The sequence below is a fragment of the Nelumbo nucifera genome, chromosome 1, assembly GCF_055504915.1.
Source record: "Nelumbo nucifera cultivar China Antique chromosome 1, China Antique-T2T, whole genome shotgun sequence".
In the NCBI taxonomy this organism is placed as follows: Eukaryota; Viridiplantae; Streptophyta; class Magnoliopsida; order Proteales; family Nelumbonaceae; genus Nelumbo; species Nelumbo nucifera.
Window position 1 is genome coordinate 109,034,874 of NC_142649.1, and position 16,842 is coordinate 109,051,715.

The following is a 16,842-nucleotide window of genomic DNA, read 5'->3' on the forward strand; positions in this document are numbered from 1 at the left end:
TCAAAGTCTTTGTTTTCATTACGCCGCATAGAGAACGAAAGATAAGCATGAAAGGACCATGCATCCAACCTAACCCAATCCCATAACTATCAACGCCTTACTTTCATCAACCTATTTGAGCCACAATCACGAGAGAGAGAGAGAGAGAGAGAGGTGAGGAAGGCTGAAGGCTGAAGGCATGGTTGCATCTAACTCCCAACCGTATTACACTATTCCCCTTTAAATAATAAACTATCCACCACCCTCAGCAGATAATAAAAAAACCCAAAACACGCATCTCAATGAAAACTGTTGGACCCTACTAATTTATTGACCATGTGTTCCATCTCCTTCTCTTTACCCAAATTTATTATTTATGTATGTGTAAAATGTAAATGGTAAATTTTTATATAAAAAACACCTCCTCCTTCTTTCTTCCTGTTACTGTGATCTCGTAAGAGAGAAGATGAAGAGGCGAGTTACCAAGGTATCAGCAGTAAGGTTAAGAGTTTTGGCAATTAACCCTGTAATCTATTTCTCTGTTCTTGTTCTCTTCCCTTCCCATGTTGTTCAAGGAGGGAAGGGTTGGTCGACCACATTACCCAACTCACAGTCAAACCGTACCAATTATTTACAAGATGGGTTCTATTCCCGACAAAAATGTGGAGTTTTATGGACCATGGGATTAGTAGTTCTCTTGTTTGTCGTTCAATTTGAGATTTAGAGAGAGAGAGGAGAGGGAGGAAAAAGGGTAGAACTCTGATTTGGAATTTCTTGAGAGACAGAGGGAGAGAGAGAGAGTGAGATGGGAGTAGTTGGGAACTACTACAAAGAATGCAGGTGGGCTGGTGCCACGTGCATCACCAATTAAAGCCGTTAATACCCCCTTCCCTCTCTTCTTCATTTCCTAACTTGAGAAGCTATTATTTCACACGAACATAACGCAGGCACCATGAGCTGGTATAGTTCTTGCCTGCCTTCCTGACCCATAATGCTTCCTCTGATCCAAGACAACATAAAGAAATCTTGTTTGGGATTTTGAGTTCTGTGCTTCACTTGTTGTTCATTAAGGTCAGTTGTCTCAATTCTTTGTCTTCGTTTCGTTTTTGTGTTCGTTTTAGTAGTTTTTGTTATAATTTTTTTCTTTATCTTGATTTGGGTGTCTCATCATTTCTTCTCTTCCGCTTCTTGGAGATGGGAGTTGTTAAGTTCAGCGTGAGTAGTATCGGATTTGCTTTATCCTACGAGATGGTGCTTACTGTGGATGTTTTTTTTTTCCTCTAAAATAGGTCTTAGTAGTGCATAGATTTGGGGATCTGACTTACTCTGTTAGAGTATTTTCTGTTGAATTGCTCTGTTTTTTTCTTAGTATGAAGTTCCGAAGTCTCTTCTAGCTCTCTCTTGTCTCGAATCTTCGTCATTTTAGTCTCCCTTTTTTTTTCTTCTTTTATTAGTTTTAATATGGGTTTCTTTTTATGAACTTGTTTTACCTGTTCTGCATCCGAGAACTTCCTTTGTGGGTTTTTTATGTATGGTCTGAACAGAGCTCTACTGTTGAAGCTCTTTTCGGCTTTCTTTTGTCAAATTCACCGGGTTTATTTACAAAGCGGTGGCCAGAGTTTTAACTTCGGGGTGATAAGATCATGGCTAAGGAATCCAATTTACTAATTAAAATCAAATCTTCAACAAAACAAAAAAAAAAAAATGATGATCAAGGTGTTCAGGAAACAGGAAAAAAAAAAGAAACTTTGAAAAATGAATTCAATTTAGTATTTAGTTTCAATGGGCTTGTTGATTGCTTACTAATATGAAAATGCAGCATGTACACCCAAAAGGGTCAGCAAATGGCTGGAGTTTGGCGTGGGAATGAGGTCATAAATGGAACAATCCCAATCAGGCAACAAGCTACAATTTCTGAAGTGGATAATTTCTGCTATGCCCTTGGCGGGAAAACCCCAATACACAGCATCTTGATTGCAAACAATGGAATGGCAGCTGTAAAGTTCATGCGTAGTGTCAGGACATGGGCACTACAAACCTTTGGAACAGAGAAGGCAATCCTGTTAGTGGCCATGGCAACTCCAGAAGACATGAGAATCAATGCCGAACACATTAGAATTGCTGATCAATTTGTAGAAGTTCCAGGTGGGACCAACAATAACAACTATGCTAATGTGCAGCTCATTGTAGAGGTATGCAGCTCATTCGTTTTACATTTGTATTATATTTTTTTTTCTTTTTCTTGGGAAATATTGAGTTAGGTTGATAGAAAGAAAAAAAAAAGTGTAATTAATGATCTACATGTCAAATAATGTTGATTACATTGCAACATTTTCCTATCACTTTGAATAGATAATATGTTCTAATTGAAAGTTAACTAAAAGAGAACAACTAGTGTAAAATTAGTAAAAGAAGTATCGAATCCCAGATGAGGGGAAACATGAAATCCATTTCTAGCTGATCTCAGAATTTGGAAGAGTTTATTACCTAGATTTGCAGAATGAGTTACTGATTATTAATGTCCTATCTATGTTTGATTTCTATTAACTATGATTATTGGCTTTCAACGGTTCAGTTGTTGAGTATTGAACTTCTCTATTCAAAAACATGGAAAAGTATTGGATATTTTATTCTAACTTTTTGGTCACTAACAGATAGCAGAGATAACACGGGTCAATGCAGTTTGGCCTGGTTGGGGCCATGCATCAGAGAACCCTGAACTTCCAGATGCACTAAATGCAAAGGGAATCATATTTCTTGGCCCCCCTGCTACATCTATGGCAGCATTGGGAGATAAGATTGGTTCATCACTAATTGCCCAAGCAGCAGGAGTACCAACCCTTCCATGGAGTGGCTCACATGTAATTGTCATTATGTGTTTTGTTTGATTCTTCATTTTCTGGGGTTAATACAGTTTCCAACATTACAACTTTTCTCTTCCAGGTAAAAATTTCTCAAGAAAGCTGCTTGGATTCTATACCAGATGACATCTATCGAGATGCTTGTGTTTATACAGCAGAGGAGGCACTGGCAAGCTGTCAGGTGGTGGGTTACCCTGCAATGATCAAAGCATCTTGGGGTGGCGGTGGTAAAGGCATTAGAAAGGTCAGCTTCATTCGAACAAGAAATGGATTTCTGATGCAGGATATACCACCACCTTTTCTTAAATAGCAAGTTTTAAATGAATTCAAATTATATTATAAATGCACACTTGGACAATTTTTTAAGTATTTTCATGGTCATATGTTGAGTGATTTGGTTTGAAGTTAATTAAGCCTCATTTTTCAACTTTGAATTGAACATAGTGTATCCTCTTTCAAAATTCTCAGGTTCATAATGACGATGAAGTGAGAGCATTGTTTAAGCAAGTCCAGGGTGAAGTTCCTGGATCTCCAATATTTATAATGAAGGTTGCTTCCCAGGTAAGACCAACATCCATCTGTTAATTTCATTCTACCCCCCCAACCACCACCACCACCAAAACCAACTCGAGTTTCCACAAGTTAATCTTGTTCTGACTATAACTTGATTTCTTCATTTAGAGTCGTCATTTAGAAGTCCAATTACTTTGTGATCAGTATGGCAACGTTGCAGCGTTGCATAGCCGTGATTGCAGTATTCAAAGAAGGCATCAAAAGGTAAATCTTTCTTAGATGCTTCTGTTTCTATTTGGATGATTCTTTTTAACAAGTTCTCTTCTTATTTCACTTGCCAAGGCTTCCTGGAATGTGTTCCTTTTTTTCCTTTTCTTTTCTACCTTTTCAGGATATTCCACTAGCATTTATTCTAACCATAAAGGTATTAACATGATCATTTATGTCAAATAGATTATTGAAGAAGGCCCAATTACTGTGGCACCATGGGAGACTGTGAAAGAGCTGGAGCAGGCAGCAAGGAGGCTAGCTAAGTGTGTAAATTATGTTGGTGCTGCTACTGTTGAGTATCTATACAGTATGGACACTGGCGAATACTATTTCTTAGAACTCAACCCTCGGTTACAGGTTTGTAGTAGCACTACATGTACATTAGATCTCAGTGAAAGTAAATTCTGTTATTCTATTTTCCGGTGCATCATTATATGCTTGTATGAATATGGATGCTGTCCTATGCTGTTGCATATATGTGCATATTTACCTAGAAAATTCCCCATCAAAATCAACCGAGTTAGATCAAATCTAATGGTGGCTTGTATCATTGGGTGCAAATGCAAGACAATAAAATGTAATGAATTGGGAGACTAGCCAAGGCTAGCTATGTTAAAGGGGCCTATCATGCTACTGTACACTTTCTTATTATACTTGACTAACGTTTTAACTGTCACCAATAAAAAACAAAGCAGTTGGATGATCCAGACTATTTACTTGATCTCATTCTAGGTAGTATGAGAAAAACAAATGGTCCTGGCCTCAACTATGAGTCCATTATTTTAGATGAGTTTTATTTATTTCCCAATTTTGATCAATTGGTCAGTAAGTGAGAGTGATATGTAAACAAACACGCATCTATTCACACGCTACTTTGGGCAAATAATTTTGTCTTGTACAGTCACCAGATTTGCTTGAATGGTATACAAGTCTTTCTGGGATTTATTCAATTTTCTGAATTTATTATCCATTATTTTATTTTAGGTGGAGCATCCTGTTACAGAGTGGATTGCTGAAATAAATCTGCCTGCCGCACAAGTTACAGTTGGCATGGGTGTTCCTCTCTGGCAAATTCCTGGTATGATCACATATATCTACAATTTACTTATTTCCGTACTTTTCTTGGTCAAATCCTTTATTGACTATATATTGGTATTCTATACATCTTATAACTAGAAATAAGGCGATTTTATGGAATGGAACATGGTGGGGGATATGATGCTTGGAAGAGAACATCAATTGCTGCCACTCCATTTGATTTTGACAAAGCTGAGTCAGTGAGGCCAAAAGGTCATTGTGTAGCTGTCCGTGTAACAAGTGAGGACCCAGATGATGGTTTTAAACCTACCAGCGGAAAAGTACAGGTTAGATTTGTTGGATTTCCAGAGTAGTTAATTGTACCATCCTCCATTCCACCTTTGTTATGACCAGAGCTGTTCTTGTCTTTCAGGAGCTGAACTTTAAAAGCAAACCAAATGTGTGGGCATACTTCTCTGTTAAGGTATAAATTTTGTGGAACTGTATGAAGATGAGTTCAAATTCATACTTAAAAGCTCAAAGCTAATAGTGGTTGCTTAATTGCAATTACAATTTGCAGTCTGGAGGAGGTATTCATGAGTTTTCAGATTCTCAATTTGGTAAGTACTCTCTACGTTTGTGAGCTGACTATCTGAGAAACTGAGACATGATTTTTAAGCAAGAAATTTGATCAGTTTAACTTAGATACTAAGATTTCATTGGGTCTTTGTAAGACTTTAACCTGAAAAAGCACATTGTAAGTTCATTATCTTTTACTCTAGTTTTAATAGAAAAGCCTTTAGGAACTCCTTTATGCCTATTCAAAGACTTCGGATTGTGTTTTTCCTCTATACTAATTTCTGCAAATCTTTTCTTTTATCTTCTAATTTATGTTTTGCCCTATTACTTAAATTTACTCATTGGAACTATCAAGTTGACACCAGAGGTACCACGTTTGTATTGAGTTGATTTGCTTGCATCTTTAACATTATCCACTAGTTTTTAGATATACTACATGAATATATTGGTAACACATATCAATATCCATTGATGAACCATTAATTCATGTCTCAGGACATGTCTTTGCTTTTGGAGAGTCAAGAGCCTTGGCTATTGCAAATATGGTTCTTGGGCTGAAGGAAATCCAAATCCGGGGAGAAATACGTACAAATGTTGATTACACAATTGATCTTTTACATGTAAGAATCTGGTACAGCAATGATACTATTTTTCTTTTGCCATCATTATTGGAAGTTATACCCCTAGGAAATCAGGTGGTGAAAAGTAAGATGTATTCTCTTGTAGGCCTCAGAGTACAGAGACAACAAAATCCACACAGGCTGGCTGGACAGCAGAATTGCCATGCGGGTTAGAGCTGAGAGGCCCCCTTGGTACATCTCAGTTGTTGGAGGGGCACTATTTGTAAGTAAATCAATTAATCAAATTTACGTAATTTTGATTTTTTTTATTTATATTATTAGAGTTTATTGCAACATGCTTTTCTTTTTTTTTTTTTTCTTTTTGTTTCAAAGGGTTTAAACTATTAACACAGCTCGTTTGCCTCCAATTTTCTATTCTGTAGAAAGCATCAACTAGCAGCGCATCCATTGTTTCTGATTATATTGGCTATCTTGAAAAGGGACAAATACCACCCAAGGTAATGCATACCATACATAAGCTACCTGAGATATTCAGTTTAGGCACTTCCTTTTTGTTATACTTACTAACGTGGTTAATAATGCCTCCTTAATTGCAGCATATATCACTTGTCAATTCTCAAGTTTCTCTCAACATTGAAGGAAGCAAATATACAGTAAGCATGCAAATAATAACTTTGATTGCAAGGAGCTCTTGTCATTCTCTGAGAATGATAAATTCTAGTGACCTAATCAGATTATTTGATACTAAACTCTAGATTGAAATGGTGAGGGGAGGACCTGGAAGCTATAGATTGAAAATGAATCAATCAGAAATAGAAGCTGAAATACATACTTTGCGTGATGGGGGGCTATTGATGCAGGCAAGCATTTGATTCCCTTTTCCAATTCACACATATCATCTTTTGGCATAAATGTTAGGCACTTCATAAATAAATTTTGTTGTTTATTTTGGCAGTTCTGGTTTTAATATTTAATAAACTTAGTATCAGTAATATTCAATTTCCATCTCTTAGTTTAAGCTTATGTTTGTCACTGTATCTTCCATAACCTCTATTCTTTCACAATTTACTTGGATATAGGCATACTTGCTGGTTTTAGACACAATTACACTAATGGAACTGACATGTTGGCATAACATGACCACATAGTTGTTTGGTAATGACATTATTAAATTAACTTATAGAAAATTCCTTTATTTGTATTAATAACTTGTATACTATTATTGGTATTAAATTATATAAACAATGGTCAGATAACAGCTGGGAGAGGCTTTTAAGCAAAGTAGATTTTCCCATATATTTATACATGTCTGACATATTTTCTCTCCCAGAAATTCAAGATTTCAAACCATAAAGAAGTGGGCTTCTTTGTTATATAGTTGGATTTTATATTTTACTAATTTATGATAAAAAACTTTCTAAGTTCATAATTCAGTTTGTTTTTTATAGATGACATGCTTTTATTGCGGATCAAAGAAAAGGAGTTGATGCAATTTCCTAGATGTTGGATCTGTTTATGAAATGGAAAATAGCATCTTGTTCTTTCTTTTAAAATTTGAGTTTATAGCATTGACAAAGAAATTATGGTGGAAATTTCTATTTAAATTGATATTTCATTTATTTTTGTTATTAAGCATTAACAAATTCTGTATCTTGCACAGTTGGATGGAAACAGTCATGTAATCTACGCTGAGGAAGAGGCAGCTGGCACTCGACTTCTAATTGATGGAAGGACCTGTTTGTTACAGGTTTCCTGAATATATAATTTCTTTCTATTTTTAAGGTGGATAAAGTTTAGGAATGAGATTAAAATCTTTGTTCTTTCCAGAATGATCACGATCCATCCAAGTTAGTTGCAGAGACACCATGCAAGCTGCTTCGTTTCCTAGTCCCAGATGGTGGTCATTTGGAAGCTGACACACCATATGCTGAAGTTGAGGTTATGAAGATGTGTATGCCACTTTTGCTACCCGCTTCTGGAGCTATCCATTTTAAGATGTCTGAAGGTCAGGCAATGCAGGTAACTCTCTCTCTCTCTCTCTCTCTCTCTCTCACATGTGTGTGTGTGTGTCATTTACAAGCTGCTTTTGGTGCAGGCTGGTGACCTTATAGCAAGACTTGATCTTGATGACCCATCGGCTGTAAGGAAAGCAGAACCATTCCATGGGAGCTTTCCAGTCTTGGGGCCTCCAACTGCGGTTTCTGGAAAAGTACACCAGAGATGTGCTGCAAGTCTAAATGCTGCACGGATGATTCTTGCGGGCTATGAACATAACATTGATGAAGTAAGGATATGGATATTCTTGCACACTATCCATTCCAGATAGAAGAGTTTTGAACAATGCACTCTTCAACCAAATAATGATTGGGAAACTAGTTATGAGCACATGTTGTGAAATTCATGCATCCTTTTCTTCTTTCTGAAACATTGATTTTACTTTATCACATAGTCCATATCTGTTTCAGGTTGTGCAAGATTTGCTCAACTGTCTAGATAGCCCAGAGCTCCCTTTCCTTCAGTGGCAAGAGTGCATGGCTGTTCTGGCAACTCGTCTACCAAAAGATCTCAAAAATGAGGTTCATATCTATCTTATGACTTTCCTCTATGGATTTAAGATTTTGGATTGTTGCTTCCAACTTGAATTTTTACTAAGTTACATTTCTTTTTTCTGAATCTAGTTGGATGCTAAATATAAGGAGTACGAAGGGTTTTCTGACTCCCAGAAAAATGTTGATTTCCCAGCAAAACTATTACGGAGCATACTTGAGGTTAGTTCTTGTTTTGTATTCTTCCAATTTTATTTCGTTTTGCAGATGTCAATTTTTAAAGCAAACCTTTTTTGCTTCTACAGTCACATCTCTTATCCTGCCCTGTTAAAGAAAAAGCAACACAGGAACGACTTGTGGAGCCTCTTATGAGTCTTGTGAAGTCTTACGAGGGTGGAAGAGAGAGTCATGCACGTGTTATTGTTCAATCCCTTTTTGAAGAATATTTATCTATTGAGGAATTATTTAGTGACAATATTCAGGTAGATTGCTCCAGCGAGTACTATCCCATTCTGCGGTTGTTATTTCCTTGGTTATGACTGTATGAAAGCTGAATTAGTTCCAAGTGCCAAGCAAAAAAAAGGACTTTATTGAAAATATACACAAATAAGATCTGATAAAAAATATACACAAATAAGAAGTCATAGAGTTCCATGTGAAATTTATAAGGAAAAATATCCTTTTATACTTGATTCAGATTTACTGGTTAGCAGAAGGTACTTGTATGTCACTAAAATACTGACAATAAAATGATCTGTTGATATAGGTAATTTTGGTTATGTATAACCCAATGAAAATGAAACTATAGGATTATGCTTTTTTTTGGTAGAGCTCTCACCAGGTTTCACCTCAATCTAAAATGTTATAAATCTTGGCTGTAGTTAGGAAAAGGTTAAAACCAAGGAAAGCCAGACAGAATGATCATATTTTGATGACTAGGTAAAATACTTTGTTCACCCCTCCTTTGTTACTGAGTTACCATTAGATATAAAGAAATAAGAATGTGATAATCCTTTTGGTGTTTTTGCATTTGGATTTTTACCTTGTATGGTTGACAAAATTTTGTCATAGCTTCTGCCCTCACCCTTGGATTAAAAAAGGAAAAACAAACATTCATACTGTAGTATTTGAAGTATGCAGTTTGCTTGCTACCAGGTAGTTAGTTATTCCAGTTTCAGAGTAAAATTGATCCATTCTTTCATCTTAAAGATTTGCTAAATTTGTCCAGGCTGCACAAATTCTTATATTGACATTACTAGCTTTATCTTTTTTATGTTTGTTTTGTGATGCACTCTGTGCCTACACTCGCAAATAACAAAAGGTTCAAAACTTCAGACCAAATGAAGGACTTAATTGGGGAACTTGGAAACATCAGTCTTTTCTATTTTCCCTGATTGCAAGGTTCTTACAGCTTTTTTGTCTCCTCCAGGCTGATGTAATTGAACGTCTTCGTCTTCAATATAAGAAAGATCTTCTAAAGGTTGTTGACATAGTTCTTTCTCATCAGGTACTTTCAGAAAACTTGCAGTTATTAGTCCTTTTATAAGTACCTGAAGAAGATTTCTATTGATTCATTCTAGCCTGGCTTGCATGTTCTGCTTTAATTTGTTACTGGTGTTCAATAGATACCATTTTTGACAGTCCCACAAATGCTCATTATTTTGCAGGGTGTTCGGAGTAAAAATAAATTGATACTAAGACTTATTGAAGCGTTGGTTTATCCCAACCCTGCTGCTTATAGAGACCAACTGATACGGTTCTCTGCTCTTAACCATACAATTTATTCTGAGGTTTGTGTGATTGAATAGCCCCCATTTTGCGTGTTTATGTGATTCAATAGGTTGCATGCTTCATTCATATTTAGTAACAATCAGTAATACTGATAGTTCTTCAGTGAGGCAGGGGCTGTGGTTTCTTAGTTGATAGTTGGTTTTTTGTTATCACATTTGGCTTAAATATTTTTGTTTTTTTTTCTTGTTTTTATAAAATAATTTTACCCATGTAACCAAAAGAAAAGGTTCTAAAACCCCATTGTAATGTTAATCGGATTTTGTAGCTAGCATTGAAGGCAAGCCAACTGCTTGAACAAACCAAATTGAGTGAACTACGTTCAAGTATTGCTAGAAGCCTCTCAGAGCTTGAAATGTTCACAGAGGAAGGTGAAAGTATAGATACTCCTAGGAGGAAAAGTGCCATAAATGAAAGGATGGAGGATCTTGTCAGTGCTCCTTTGGCTGTTGAAGATGCACTTGTTGGTCTGTTTGACCATAGTGACCACACTCTTCAAAGGCGGGTGGTGGAGACCTATGTTCGCAGGCTGTATCAGGTACTAACCATTAACATTTCAAATCTTATGTTTCTTTAACTGTTTTACAAATTGAATTGTGATCCCCCATGTAACTCTTTATCCATTGCCAGCCATATCTTGTAAAGGGGAGTGTCCGGATGCAGTGGCACAGATCTGGTCTTATTGCTTCATGGGAATTCTCTGAAGAACATATTGAGAGAAGGAATGGGTCTGAGGATCACATTTCTGATAAACCAATGGTTGAAAAACATAGTGAGAGGAAATGGGGAGCAATGGTTATCATCAAATCTCTTCAGTTTTTACCAATTGCTATTGGTGCTGGTTTGAAGGAAACTACTCATAGCTCTCATGGAGTAATGACTAATGGACACCTAGAACCAGCTAGCCATGGTAATATGTTGCATGTTGCCTTGGCGGGCATAAACAATCAGATGAGTTTGCTTCAGGATAGGTATGTATGGTTCTACCTCCTTACATTCAAAATGATCTAACATCAACACTGGGAAAGAACTAGAACTTGTTGCTTTATCTTTTAGTGAATCAGTTGTTAAGGAGGTTGTTGGCTCATTGCCTGAAGCTGAACTTGGGTTGATTACTATATCCTTGAATATTTTATTACTAAAAGATAAAACAATGTCATCGAGTTCAGCTACTTCAGCCATTATCAAAGGGCCCTTTGGAGTTTGTTGGCACTGAACTTAATTACAATCTAAAATTATCATACAAGTAATTAAAAATCCCAAAACTGATGGTTTGCACTGTTAAGACCAAGAATCACAGACTAACATGTTACTGGTATTTTAAATAGGACATGTGGTTAAAATTTCAGAATTTTGAAGACATAACAAGACTTGCAGAAAAGACGATAATGTATAATTCATACTAAATGAACCAATCCCTCACTTGAAATCCCTCCCCCCCCCCCAAAAAAAAAGGCTCTGAGCCTTTAAATTTCTAATTATCAATATGACTCATGGAACCTTCAGTACACATCATTCTTGCCTTCATGTGCATTCTCCTATATTTCTTTGCAGTGGCGATGAGGACCAGGCTCAAGAAAGAATTAATAAATTAGCCAAGATATTAAAAGAGAAAGATGTAGGCTCTGGTCTACGTGCTGCAGGTGTTGGGGTTATTAGCTGTATCATACAGAGGGATGAAGGGAGAGCCCCCATGAGGCATTCCTTTCATTGGTCTCCTGAGAAGTGTTACTATGAAGAAGAGCCTCTACTGCGGCACTTGGAACCTCCTCTGTCAATTTTCCTTGAACTGGTTTGTAGTTTTACTGGCCTTGACCAAATTTGTTTACTGTTTGGTGTTGTTAGCTGATCTTTATTTATTTGTCAACATCTTTCACTTCAGGATAAACTCAAAGGCTATGAGAATATACAGTATACCCCATCCAGGGATCGCCAGTGGCACCTGTACACTGTTATTGACAAGCCACAACCCATTCACAGGATGTTTCTTCGAACCCTTGTCAGACAACCTAACATGAATGACGGGTTCTCAGTTTATCAAGGGTTGGATGTTGGAATGGGCCAACTCCAAAAATCCATGTCTTACACTGCAAGGAGTGTCCTAAGGTCTTTAATGGCTGCACTTGAAGAATTGGAACTACTTGTTCACAATGATACTGTCAAATCTGAACACGCCCATATGTACCTTTGCATATTAAGAGAGCAACAAGTAGATGATCTTGTGCCTTACCCCAGGTAATCATTTTTGTATACTTGTTCTGCATTTATCTACTACTTATTGTACACAAGAAGATATCTTCCACTTTTCTCACCATCAAGTCATTGCCAGGAGAGTGGACATGAATGGTGGGCAAGAAGAAGCTATGGTTGGGATGATCTTGGAAGAGCTGGCACATGAGATCCATCAATCTGCTGGTGTAAGAATGCATCGGCTAGGTGTTTGTGAGTGGGAGGTGAAACTTTGGATGGCATCTGCTGGATTTGCTAGTGGTGCTTGGAGGGTTGTAGTTACAAATGTGACTGGCCACACTTGTACTGTGCATGTGAGTTTGTATTTGGTTTATGATTTCATCAAAATGCTAATTACCCTTGTGGATGTTACTACCAGCATAGACAAATTTCAGATTAATGTCTAGTTATTAGGTGGGCATCTAAATGGACAACTGCTCATAAGTTATTAGTGACAGGGAGATACTTAACCATCCAATCAAGAACCAGAATTTGGATGCACAAACAAATATGAGTTTAGAGTTACAGAATAATTCTATTCATTCTTTTTTGGTCTATATTGTTTGTTAATGTGATCTTTTATGGCTCCCAAATATGTGGTTCACAAAGTAAACAGTCCAGACCAGTCGATACCTAGTTTAGTGTGGCATATGGTGTTAGAGTACCACAAAAGGGGGAAAACAAACAAACATACCAAGTTCTCTATATGCAAACCGACTTTTTGGTTCATGTAGTAGCTATAGTGCAAAGCATAAAAATCTCCTATTGAGTTTTTTTTTTTTTGTTGATACGTATTTCCTTTTCTCAAATGCTTACTCAAATTCACTCTGCAGATATACCGAGAAGTGGAGCTTAACAGCAAGCATGAAGTGGTCTATCATTCAGTTTACAAAGTTTCAGGTCCTTTGCATGGTCTGCCTGTGAATGCACGTTATCAACCTCTTGGCCTTCTTGACCGCAGACGTCTTTTGGCGAGGAAAAACAACACCACTTACTGCTATGATTTTCCATTGGTGAAATTTTTAATTCATCTATTCTTTACTTCTATCTAGGTTTTGATACTTAAGCATTAATAAATTTAATGCCAGAAATGTTTTCCTAAAGAAATATTTTGTTTGCAGGCATTTGAGACGGCCTTGAAACGGTCATGGTCTTCCCAGTTCCTGGGTGTTAACAGACCCATGGATAAGGATCTTGTTAAAGTTACAGAGCTTGTGTTTGCTGATAAACAAGGTGCCTGGGGTACACCTCTTGTTTCTGTAGAACGTCCTCCTGCACTCAATGATGTGGGCATGGTAGCATGGTGTATGGAGATGTCTACACCAGAGTTTCCAAAAGGAAGAACAATTATGATAGTAGCAAATGATGTGACTTTCAAAGCTGGATCTTTTGGCCCAAGAGAGGATGCATTCTTCCTTGCCGTAACCAATCTAGCTTGTGATAAGAAAGTACCTTTGATTTATTTGGCAGCAAACTCTGGGGCCCGAATTGGAGTAGCTGAAGAAGTAAAAGCATGTTTTAGAGTTGGGTGGTCTGATGAATCAAGTCCTGAGCGTGGATTTCAGTATGTATATTTAACCCCTGAAGACCATGCACGTATTGGATCATCTGTGATTGCACATGAGTTGCAGATGGAAACTGGAGAAACCAGATGGGTCATAGACACCATTGTTGGGAAGGAAGATGGATTGGGGGTTGAGAACTTGACGGGCAGTGGAGCCATTGCTGGTGCATATTCAAGGGCATACAAAGAAACCTTCACATTAACATATGTGACTAGTCGAACTGTAGGGATAGGTGCATATCTTGCTCGGCTTGGCATGCGGTGCATCCAGAGGCTTGATCAGCCCATTATTCTGACTGGATTCTCTGCACTGAACAAGCTTCTTGGGCGGGAAGTATACAGCTCCCACATGCAACTTGGTGGACCTAAAATCATGGCAACAAATGGGGTTGTTCATCTTACAGTCTCAGATGATCTTGAAGGTGTTTCATCCATACTGAAGTGGCTCAGTTATGTCCCTCCCCATGTAGGTGGGCCCCTTCCTATTTTGAGTCCTTCAGATCCTCCTGAGAGGCTTGTTGAGTATTTCCCTGAGAACTCATGTGATCCTCGTGCAGCTATTTGTGGTGTTCAGGATGGAAAAGGGAAGTGGTCTGGGGGGATTTTTGACAAGGATAGCTTTGTGGAGACTCTGGAAGGTTGGGCAAAGACTGTGGTAACAGGAAGGGCAAAGCTCGGGGGGATCCCTGTAGGAATTGTTGCTGTTGAAACACAGACCATGATGCAAGTTATCCCTGCAGACCCTGGTCAGCTTGATTCCCATGAGAGGGTTGTCCCTCAAGCAGGGCAAGTATGGTTTCCGGACTCTGCAACAAAGACAGCTCAAGCATTGTTGGATTTTAACAGGGAAGAACTCCCACTTTTTATTCTTGCAAACTGGAGAGGCTTTTCTGGTGGGCAGAGGGATCTCTTTGAAGGGATCCTTCAGGCAGGATCAACTATTGTGGAGAACCTCCGAACATACAAGCAACCTGTCTTTGTTTATATTCCCATGATGGGTGAGCTTCGTGGTGGAGCATGGGTTGTTGTTGACAGCAGGATCAACCCAGACCACATTGAGATGTATGCTGAGAGAACAGCCAAGGGAAATGTTCTTGAACCAGAAGGGATGATTGAAATCAAATTCAGAACAAAAGAACTGCTTGATTGCATGGGTAGACTTGATCAACAGTTGATCAATCTGAAGGCAAAACTTCAGGAAGCCAGAAACAGTGGAGCTCCTGGAGCTGTTGAAACTCTACAAAAACAGATAAGATCCCGTGAGAAGCAACTATTACCAGTTTACACTCAGATTGCCACCCGATTTGCTGAATTACATGATACTTCCCTCAGAATGGCTTCCAAAGGAGTAGTTAGACAAGTTGTGGACTGGGCTAACTCCAGGTCATTTTTCTACAAGAGGCTACACCGCAGAGTTGCTGAGGGATCACTTATTGGGATGGTAAAGGATGCTGCAGGTGATCTGCTGTCTCATAAATCAGCTATGGATTTGATCAAGAAGTGGTTCTTGGCTTCTAGGCCCGCTGGAGTTGGAGAAGATGCCTGGGTGGATGACAATACTTTCTTCACATGGAAGAATGATCCAAAGAATTATGAGGACCACTTGCAGGAGTTGCGGGTGCAGAAAGTATTGCATCAACTGTCAAATCTTGGTGAATCAACATCAGATTTACAAGCCCTTCCTCAAGGACTTTCTGTTCTCCTAGACAAGGTAAACTATCTATTTATTTTGCTTGTCGTAGGGGTGAAATTTGTCTATCTCAAAGAACCCTGACACCCATTTTTAAAACCCAATGCAGGTGGAACCCTCAACCCGGAAACAGTTGATTGCTGAGCTTCGAAAGGTGATTGGCTAATCAGATGCTACAGGTTTATAGCACAAAATTCAGGCTCCATCTTGAGGATTATATCATCTGTACAATATTGCTTATCTCTAAAATTGAATCCAATTTCTATGGCCCACGACTGATCCAATATTGTCCTTAACAGCAAAATAGAATTATGCTGGCATGAAGGGTAGGAATAGGATGTGCTTGGTGAGTTGGGTTTTATTTGTTCCATTCTGAATTGTAAATTTTGTCAAGAGACTAGTTAGTGTAGGGAATTTTGTGATGTTTAGAAGGTAGCCGCTAGCATTGGCAGGTTCTATTTGGCAACCTTCTAGATTGGTTGTTCAGTCCCTGTAGTTTTAGAAATTATTAGCTGTAAGCATTGGCTAATAAATTCTTCTATTTATGAACAAGGTAATAAAGTTTCTTAATGGTTTATTCATTATTGCCTTAAAGACAATTGTTCTGCTGCTGGTTCCAGACAGGGACTCGCACAATAATAAGTTGATGTAAATCATCCAAACTGTTTGTATAATGCGCAAGTGGGTTCCCGAATCCAGACTTCCAGTTGGTTGGATTTTTCAACTTTCAAATCTGATCAATCCTAGAGGGAGTGTTATGTCATGTGATGACTTTGGTTTTTATAGGACTCGCATGTGATTTGTTTTAGTGAATTTTAATTTTTAACTTCCAATGGGATAGTTAATTGTTCATTCCTTGCACGCCCTTCCATGTCTATGTCATGCACACGGCATGTGCAAGAATCAAGTAGAGTTCGGCATAACTTGAGCTGTAACTGTCAGCTCATGATGTTCATCTTCCTCCAGTCCTACCCTCTAGGCCAAATTTTAACATTCATTTATGATTTGGTCAGATTTTATTCTACTTTAAAACTGATGGTACCCCTATTAAGCCCTTGTCTTGGTTCCATGTTTTATTGAAAAATATTAGGTATGCTGTGTTGCCCATCCATGACCAGGATGGACGTTGGAGGTCTATTCTGTAATTTAAATCATTTATATGAATTATGGTTCTAACATAGTTGAATATAAGCTTAAATCTTGATCTAGAATATGACTCGAGCTA

General features: G+C 37.9%; 1 protein-coding gene across 1 annotated transcript; it reads left to right on the forward strand.

The window, feature by feature from the left end:
- The first annotated feature begins 513 nt into the window (after nucleotides 1–513).
- On the forward strand, nucleotides 514–16,211 carry LOC104605928 (acetyl-CoA carboxylase 1-like). Its single transcript, XM_010270885.3, has 32 exons — nucleotides 514–1,050; nucleotides 1,799–2,171; nucleotides 2,634–2,840; nucleotides 2,923–3,084; nucleotides 3,309–3,401; nucleotides 3,522–3,617; nucleotides 3,807–3,980; nucleotides 4,608–4,701; nucleotides 4,800–4,987; nucleotides 5,074–5,124; nucleotides 5,221–5,260; nucleotides 5,715–5,839; nucleotides 5,946–6,062; nucleotides 6,223–6,297; nucleotides 6,397–6,453; nucleotides 6,556–6,660; nucleotides 7,461–7,547; nucleotides 7,628–7,819; nucleotides 7,896–8,084; nucleotides 8,266–8,376; nucleotides 8,479–8,568; nucleotides 8,652–8,828; nucleotides 9,776–9,853; nucleotides 10,014–10,136; nucleotides 10,403–10,672; nucleotides 10,765–11,105; nucleotides 11,689–11,926; nucleotides 12,017–12,369; nucleotides 12,464–12,677; nucleotides 13,197–13,376; nucleotides 13,485–15,638; nucleotides 15,727–16,211. Exons 2-32 carry the CDS (start codon nucleotides 1,800–1,802, stop codon nucleotides 15,781–15,783), a joined length of 6,810 nt encoding a protein of 2,269 aa, XP_010269187.1. The 5' UTR covers nucleotides 514–1,050; nucleotide 1,799; the 3' UTR covers nucleotides 15,784–16,211.
- The last annotated feature ends 631 nt before the right edge of the window (nucleotides 16,212–16,842 follow it).

Excerpts from the sequence above, each read along its gene's own strand:
- LOC104605928 (XM_010270885.3), top strand. The coding sequence starts at position 1,800 with ATGTACACCCAAAAGGGTCAGCAAATGGCTGGAGTTTGGCGTGGGAAT. Across the intron at positions 2,841-2,922 it reads TTCCATGGAGTGGCTCACAT|GTAAAAATTTCTCAAGAAAG; the intron begins GTAATTGTCATT and ends TTTCTCTTCCAG. Across the intron at positions 5,125-5,220 it reads GGGCATACTTCTCTGTTAAG|TCTGGAGGAGGTATTCATGA; the intron begins GTATAAATTTTG and ends TACAATTTGCAG.